The 9130-nt window shown below is 41.9% G+C and overlaps 1 protein-coding gene across 9 annotated transcripts in view; it reads right to left on the bottom strand.

Annotated features, from left to right (window-relative positions):
• Window positions 1-8819, bottom strand: part of ATP11B (ATPase phospholipid transporting 11B (putative)) — a 72816-nt gene extending 63997 nt beyond the window's left edge. For all 9 annotated transcript variants that reach the window (XM_049803417.1, XM_049803416.1, XM_049803418.1 and 6 more), the window contains exon 1: window positions 8526-8819. In XM_049803417.1, the coding sequence (XP_049659374.1) occupies window positions 8526-8552 (27 nt within the window). In that variant the 5' untranslated portion in view covers window positions 8553-8819. The remainder of the gene's footprint in view (window positions 1-8525) is intronic.
• Window positions 8820-9130: the final 311 nt, after the last annotated feature.

Below are 9130 nucleotides of genomic sequence, written 5' to 3' on the forward strand. Positions count from 1 at the left end.
AGAAATAGCCCAACTTTGCATCAATTAAGGAACTGGCTTTCTTATCCTCTCCTACAATCCAAATCACAGTATTTACAAAGCATAATCCATTTTGGACTTCATATGATAAAACAAACCTAACGCTTTATAAAAGCTACTCTTTTGTCACTGTCTTCAACAGAATTTTTTCTACAGGATTATTAGAATTCTTATCCTCTTCATTCAATGTATTTAATTAACCAAATGTCTATAATACATTCCTCATCTGTTGCTTTATTTTAGGATGCTCTCTTTCATACTCAGACACACAGATTATGAAAGTTATCAATAATGAACAGATCCAGGGATATTTTTGCTCAGATGCTTTTTGACAGAAAACAGACTTTACAATAAATGTGTCTTCAACTCTAATAAAGCAAGCAATTTAGTTAACATTCAAATTCTAAGAAACAAGCCTCAATCTCAGAGAAATGGCCAGTGGCTCCCAAACTACTCTGCGAGGCCATTGTCCTGGTTAAACCACGACAGACATTCAGTGCTCTCTAAATTTTTTCCTTAAAAAAAATGCATTATGATAAAGTCCAAGAGGTCTAAGAGAAGTTGAGGCTTGACAGTATTTGTGGTCCAAAATGTTTGGTCTTCTGCCACGATTCCCAAGGCAGCCCATCGCTTTAAACAAGTGGGAATGAAGATGCCTTTGAAGTTCCAACTACACAGTTTTAATTTCAGAACTAACAGTTTTCCTCTGTGGGCTCCAGCAATTAGTTATCCTTATCTGCAGTATCATCTCCCTCCCAAACAGAGAGTAGGCAAGATTTTCAAAGCTGAAGGATGACTTTAGACACCCATTAAGAGGCAACTATAGGGCATCGTATTTTATGAAATAAGAATTGAGATCTCAAAAATCAATAACCACTTTTAAGAATGCTGCTCAAAGTATATAAAGTACTTCGAACATGGAAAGTGCTACGATTCTTCAATAATCACACAGAAATAGCAGTTACTGAACAAAGTCATACTAAGAAATGCAGAATCAGTACTGCAAATGAAACATTCAACACACAAATCCTTCATATACCTTGAATAACCACAGTATCTAAAAAAAAATTTTTAAAATCTAATTGTATCCTTTCTGCACAGTCCCTGGATTCATTTATGTCATTTTATAGCAGAAATAGTTTTATTTGATTTTCAATATTAAATAAGGCATTCAAACCTGTGACAGGTTATGAACTATCACTTAAAATTAGAAAGCAGTTCCAATTTTGTAGCTAGCAATTTCACCATATACAAAAATTACATTTGTCAAGTCCATGACAGAACACGAGATACGTAAGAATCGTACATTCCTTCACATGTTTGCATACTATGTGCACTATTATCTTAAAATTAAATGCTCTTTACCCGCTGATTTGAAGAGTCATTTATAAAACTATTTTACACCAGCATGAAGGGCTCCTGTTCTGGGCTACTCATATGACCATTATCCCACATGAATAATGAAACCCACCATTTTCAATACTGAGATTCTTTCTCGTAGGCAATAGCTACTTATGCCAATCAGCTCCTGCACTGCAAGTCTAATTCACATTTTCCTTCAGTATGAAAAAAAAAAACCAAAAAACTTTTCAAAATATTCTTCCCCCAAAACCACCTCTACATAATAAATGTTAGAGCTTTTTCAAAATGTGTGCCAAAATTACACTGACAATTGCTTTAACAGTTGTTGCTCAACAAATTTCACAGGAAGAGAGTGAAGTTCATAGCTAGAACCGTCTAGCTCTTCCTTTTTAATGTGCTTAGATAAAACCTGCTCTGTAAAAATTAATGTCACAGTTTTGAGTCTACTCCATTCACCAAATATCACTTTAAGTTTTAATTCCATTTCAAACATGATTTATGACTTAAGTAACAGTTTAATGTCCTGCTTTCAGACATGTCTACAAACTAGTTTATCCCTAAAGCTTGCTAAATCTTAAGCTTCCTTTCTTTTTTGTTGAAATTCTTGTTCCAAACAGATATGTAAATATCCACAAAAATTAGCACAGCCACCCATAAACCTAGCACAAAAATATGCAAAGAGGATAGTAAAGGGTAACAACATGTAACAAAATATACTTTTTGGTATAAACCATAGAAAAGTTCTTTCCCTTGTAAAACATTTCAGCATGAAAACAAACAGCTTGCCTTTTGTCCACATCATTATCTCTCCTTCCCATTTACAGGAAAGTTCTCCTTTCCCATGCTTATTTTTACTCAAAGTAAACAAGGAGAAAAAAATCCTCTTAAGTCACAGCATGTGGGAGGTCAAGGAATTGTAGGGTTTTGTTTTTTTAAATCACGGTGTAGCTGTCAGTCCTACTTTCTATCTTTTCTACCATGGTCTGTACTATTGCTCAGTGTTTGTTCTCAACAGCAGTTGAAAAGAGGTTTGTATTAAAAAAAAAACCAGAAAAAAAAACCCTCTAGCTGCAAATATGTCACCTGTGTTTTGCTGGAAGATATGACCTTGTGTTTACAGAGGCACTTTATCAGATCTATTTTGCTGCAGTTCTTACTTGCTGGCTCACAAACAGATTTGGTGCTAAAAATTAAAGGAATTTTTTTTTAGAGGTATACTGTAGATACTTTTTCCCCATGAAATACTTACAAAAACAGTCATAACTACTGAGGACACCACAATACAATGAAGAAAAACAGATGGCAGGTCACTACTGAAAAGCACAAGTCATGATGCTTTTAATGAAATTTGAACACATTATTATATTTTTCTTTTATAACTCCTATATCTCCACCCCAGAAGAAAGCAAACAAAAGTTTTAATTAATTCAGCCAACCCATCCGAAACTAGAAAAAGCAATACCAACAATATCCAAACCACATGTTGAATGTTATTAAATTCAGCACATATTTACTCACCTTAGATTATGAATTTTATCTTCTGGTGAGGGTTCAGAGGCAAGCTCTTGGTAATAAAACAGAAGCATCTACCCTGACCATCCCCCCATTATCACCTACTGACCAGAACACAAAAAGCTTTTGCTCTTTGTCAATAAAATAATACTTTTCTCCCTCAGTCACATATAAACAGACAGTAGCTATTAAGGGAGCAGGATCCTGTTAGTGCAGGAATATCGTAACGGTCAATTAAATGGTCGTATTATTGTGTGACAAGTGGAAGTTTGGCACAATAAAAATTTGCTGCTTAAAAGGCTCATGACTGGGGCGGGCGGGAAGGATGGGACAAGACACAGGTCAAACTTCCATGTCTCATAGCAAGACAGCACATCAGACAACCCTGATCATCCCATTTTTAAAATGGTCTTTGAAAAAAAACAGTGTCAAGACTGGTTTGATTAGGTATGGGTAGGCAATTTTTAAATTTAGAGTTTGATTCTTATGAGATAAGATTTCAAAATTACACACAGGACACAACGGATGTCTCCGTTTGGAACAGACAGCTGGCTGAAGACAGGGCCAGGTTCTGCACACTTTGGAACACACTGTGCTGCAAATATATTAGCCTTCAGCAGTTGCAGAATATAAAAAGAAAATAAGGTTAAAAGAGCCGAACATAATGGGAGGACTAGTCCAGCAGATCACAGAATACCTCTAGCAAAAGAAAAGGGCCACATTTTCTCCTGTGTGAAGTTACATGAGGGGAGTCATTAACCCCCAGTTCTCAAACGACTCTAACCAAAGCAGTGCAACCTTTGGGCTGTTCTAATATGCATCTCAGTGACAGTACAGAAGCTATTAGCTGGGCAGTCTGAACCAGAGGAACTCTTTTGAGCAAATATGCATTTGCTAGTTTGCAATAACAAACACCCACTTAATTTTAGCCAAATAGGGGAACAGGCATCAATGACAAGCAAGAGAAAAGGGGGGAAATTGTGCTCCAGAAAAGCAACATGATTTCAGAAGCTAGGATTCTCAGTCATTGGATTAGTTCAAAGTACTTTCAGCATTCAAAAAATACAGGGAATTCTTTGGCCAAAAAAAGAAGTAACTGCAGTGGTTCAATTCTATAAAATGATTAAGTGCAAATAATACATACATGTCAGTGCAAACAATGAGATCAAATGCTGTCCACCTTGTTCAGAATGCCAATAACTGCAAGTTATGACAAAATACCATCTGTCCTCTCAGAACCTCTTACCAGATACCAACACCTGGAAGGAAAGGGAAGAACATCCCAAACACACAGTCCTCTAGTGCTAATCTATTTGAAGACATTTCCCTTAGCAGAAGCAGCTTTTCATTAGAATGCATCCAAAAGATGAACAAGAACATCCCTATAGATATTGTCCTGGGGGAGCACGGGGTATGATGGGGACAACCAACACAGAACAGTCAAAAACATTCCCTGTGATCACCTCTCAATGCAGGCTAGGTAGAACTTGTGGACTAGATGAACTCCTGATGTCCCTCCCAATCTGAACCTTCCCACAACCACAAATTAAAATAGTCTGGTAACTAAGTTTTCCAGTTAAAAGGCACCAATCCAAACAAATTAATCTATACATTTTGTCTTTGACTTCCAGATAAATAGCAAAGCTGCATTTGCCTGCATACCTTGCTCTACATAGCATAAGAGTTGTTGTCACTGCACAACAGCACTCAGGTTCTTAAACTGTAGGAGGAAGATGCTCTGCCAAATACAGCACAATTTTGCTTCTCTTGAACTGCCCTTTATAAAAGAGGGACCAGGCAGGTAGCTCTCAGGTTTTCTTCATGCAGTATCTTTTGTAAATCATTGAACTGTTAGATAACAGATCAAAAGGCTCAAACTCTACATAATAGCAACTAGAAGGGAAATCCAGAGACCCTTCTTCACTTGACTAGTAGTTCTAATAGGACTAATAGTTCAAAATAATGCAGCTAAGATCATACCTACAAGGGTATTCTATCACAATTTTTGGAGACCTCCTCGCCAGACAACTGAAATTATCATTACTTTTTGTCAATACCACTGCAACAGCTCCTACACTGCAGGTACACCATCAGGATATTAACACAGTTCAAACACTGTCATAAATCTATCAAACTCTAAATGGTACAGAAAGTCACTGAGCATTACAAACGCAACTTTGTACTCTTGTTTTGTGTTGGTACTGTACAACTTGACCAGGAGAGCCACAATAGCGCTCTGCTGTACAGAGATTTGCGATGTAGTCTAATCCATCATATTTGGAAATGCAAATAAAGTGTACTGTACTATTCCTAAATATTAATGATGCTTCCTATCAACTGTTGTTTGCCCAGTTGCTTTTTTCAAGCGGAGCTGGCTGTGCCTGTGGTGTTATGCAACCCTCAGCACATCCACATGCCTACTGTCTTTCTGAGATCTCATGGTAACAAAGCTGGAACTCAGGTATCTTTCCTGCTCAAAGCTTGTCTCTGAAATATATCAAGCCATTTTACTCAAGGCAATGAACCGTAACTCCATTTGTCTCTCCATTTTTTTATTACCAAAACTTAGATACCTCTAACTATTAATTAGATAATGATATTGTAATGTAACAATATTAACTAGAAAGGTGCACACTGTTAATGACTTACTACACAGTTTTAGTATCGGCCAGCATTAGAGGAAGAAAAACTGATAAACTGCTGCGTAGGTTGGTGTTTATTGTTTCTGAGCAAATAAAGCAGACGGAAGGCCAAGATACCAAAACAAAATGATGATTTGTAAGAGGGTCCCACATAGGCACTGAAGACTGAGCAACAGTATTACTGTCACCAACTAGTGTTATACAACAAATCACTGAAAAGACAACACCTCAGTTAGAAAACTGTTTTGGACTTATAAGACCATAATAAGGATGAAGAAAGTCTTACATTCACAGCATGTCTCCTGTTCTCAGAGGACTAGTCATCCCTTTATGTAGCTATACAGGCATGCACAGATCTTCACAGACTCAAGCACAGCAAAATCACCACTTAGAAAACCTAACTGAAAGAATCTGAATTCCACACCAGGTTCTCTCATTACTTACTTCTAAGACCACTGCTTCATTTTCCCTGCCTCTTATACAACTCTCAAGAACATGAGCTATCAAGACCATATACGCTCAGGACAATCTCATCAATTAGTATATGAAATACTGTCCGCTTAAACAAACGAGAAGTTGCAAAACATTCATTGGTTTCGCACAGCGAGTACTTAATAACTACCTAAAAGCACCTTCAGCAAAGTAGCAGCCCTCCCCCTTTCCCCAATCCCTTACTACTTTCCAACATTGCACACCAACGTTCTTTTGTATTACTGCAACATCCCACTTAAATCACACCCACATATTTCCCCAGTTCCAACCCTCCTGTATAGAAGAGAACATTTTTTTCAAAACCTGATGCCACGTCAAGCACAGTTACAAATACACGCTCTAAAGGCATCCAAACCCCCAGATTCTTCTCTTCGACTATCAGAAATAAATCGGACACAGATTTTGCCACCCTTTGATCCAAATATTTCTGCCACCCCACTTTTCCCACTCACTCCGATTATTTTCTCAGCATCCTTCCCCAGGTTCTCAGTCCTTTGACATTCTTTCAGAACCTAAACATCATGGACATATGAAGAAGCAAATGTATGGTGGGATCTATGTTAAACCAATGATTAAGCACAGGGGTAAGTTCTCTGAGCATCCCTCGGAAGAAACATGGAGTGTGATACCTATCTTAGGCCATTTTTCATCTTTATGAGCTGTGAAACAACAAAGCCATCAAGGTCTAACAGTGAGTTTTATAGAAAACACAAAACATGTATCGTTGCAATAATTTTTTTCCTTAGTACCATATTTAAAGTCTATTCAAGTATCTTGATTTTTTATTATCCCGTTCTACTAATCCTTCCCTGTCAAAACTAGTGCAAGTTTTATTTTCCCATCAAATAGTTTCCTTTAGTAGAACAAAAACCTCTTAGTGCTAGGTTTATTGTTGATCTTGTTACACTAAGCTTTTACTTTCTATTAAGGGCAAACATATTTCTGGAAAGCTGGTCAGTGTATTCACAGGGAAAAAAGCAACCACGTTTGATACATGAATTCCTAGCACTGGCACAGTCCTAATCCAAACTATAAAGAAAACAAAGGCTGCTTTAAAAAACACACACACAAAACTTAAGCCAGCTTCAAGTGGAAAAAATGATAGCTATGTTATGCCAAACAGGCTTTATTCTAAAAAACATGTGCATGACTGTAACAGAACAGAAGAGTGCAGTCAGAGCTCTGACAGAGCAATCAATTTCCAGGTCAATAACTCTTGGTGTCAGACCAAACGAGTGAGCACTGTCAAGCTGGCATTGAGACCGTCACCACAAGCTCTGTGCTTCAGACACAGATCTGGGAAAAATCTATGGGCCATGGGAAAGGAGGTAGGGAAAGAAGAGGGGGAAAAAAATAAATATCTTTTTTTGTAAAAAGTGATGTAACAAATTAAACAAATCATTAGTGAGAAACAAGCTTTAACCACTAAAATATAAAAACCTAACTAATATAAGTTCTCGTACTAACCTGGGCAACATCTGTGATGCAAGGTAACTCCAGTGAATGGGAAAAGTAAGTTTGTAAATACATCATTTAGAAGGAATTTCTCCCTTTGAGAAAGTGCAAGGGAAATAATGCTGGAGGGGGCAGGAAGCCAGCCAACACTTCAAATCAAAATCAAATAACTCAATGTACTTCCCTGCTACAGCACGACAGACATTACAGTCACGGCCGCCTTATTTCCTTTGCACACTATTTAATACAAGCATAGCAAGTAGCGCCTATTTAGAGGGACACCCGCTCTAACTGCACCCTTTTTCAAGTGGTTTCCCCCGCGAAAAGCATGTCACGGATGTTTTTCTTCATTCCTCGTCACTTTCAAAGCCTTAACACACACGCAGAGGCAACGGCTGCAAAGCTCTCAGGTACAGGGAAATAAATGAGACAGACACACATCGGGTGAAAAAGCCTTGGAAGATTTCGCAACGTGAAGGAGGAAGAGAGGCCAGCAAATCTCTGGAGTGTTGGTCCACAGAAAAAGGCACCGTCATTCCTCCGTGAAAAGAAGTTTGGGGAGCCCTTCCCAAAGGGGGTCACAGGTAAGAGAACGTGCTTTCCTCTGTGTCAACGTGGTTTCAAGAGAAAGAAAAAAAAAAACCAAAACAAAAAAGCACCGCCCCCCCCCCCCAAACCCGAAACACCCCAAACCCTCCGATACACCTTAAAAATGATTTTTTTAAAAATGACGATAATGATCCAAGTGAAGCCTGCGGGTCTCCCCCGCCCCCACGCCTCCCCGCTCCCGGCGGCGGGAAGGGCTCCCTTCCCTCACATACTCCTGCCCTGCTCCCCCTCAGCCCGCCCGCACCTCCGCATCCCCCGGGGCCCCCGCGCCGGCGCCGGCGGCCCGGGCAGAGGCGTCGGGACGGGGCCGCCCTGGAGGACGGGGCCGAGGCGAGGGGCCGCCCTGGCCCGGGGGTTGCGTGGGGTGCCCGGGAAGCCCCCGGCCGCGGCCCGGCGCCGCGCCGTCCCCACCCCGCGGCGGCGGGAGGCACCTACCAGCTGCTGCCGGACCCACCGCAACATCCCCGGCGGCGCGGGTCGCGGCCCCCGCGGCGGGGCTCCCTCGGCAGCGCCGCGCCCTCCGCTGTCGTCGTCGTCGTCGTCGCCGCCGCCGCCTCAGGCCAGCCGCCCGCCGCGGCTCCTCCCCATGGCGCAGGGGCCCGACGCCGAGTTAGGAGCGACGCAGCTCCCCCGGCGCCCCCGGCCACGGCGACTGCCGGCGCCCCGCCGCCGCCGCCGCCATCACAGGGCCGCCGCTGACACCCCGCGGCTCGCGGCGCTGCGGACCGCCCCCGGGAAGTGACGTCGGCGGCGGAGGCAGGCGGGAAGGAGAGCTGGGTGCTGAGGGAGGGAAGGGAAGGAGTGAGGCGCCTCGGCTCGTCAGCCAGGGGCGCATCGCTGCCCCTCATTTCTTCGCTGCCCCCAGGTGCCGGTTCTGGATCACAAGGGCCATACGTGGGCCCGACTGACCGGAGTCCAAGCAGCTTCCTACGGGGACTTGGGCAGGGATGGCCTGGGAAAAAAGAGCCCCCTCCCCATACAGGAGCTGCAGGCGCAGCCTGTCGGGTGTCTGGGCCCGTCAGGCAGGGCCTCGGCGTCTC

Source organism: Accipiter gentilis, chromosome 6 (assembly GCF_929443795.1).
Source record: "Accipiter gentilis chromosome 6, bAccGen1.1, whole genome shotgun sequence".
Taxonomy (NCBI): Eukaryota; Metazoa; Chordata; class Aves; order Accipitriformes; family Accipitridae; genus Astur; species Astur gentilis.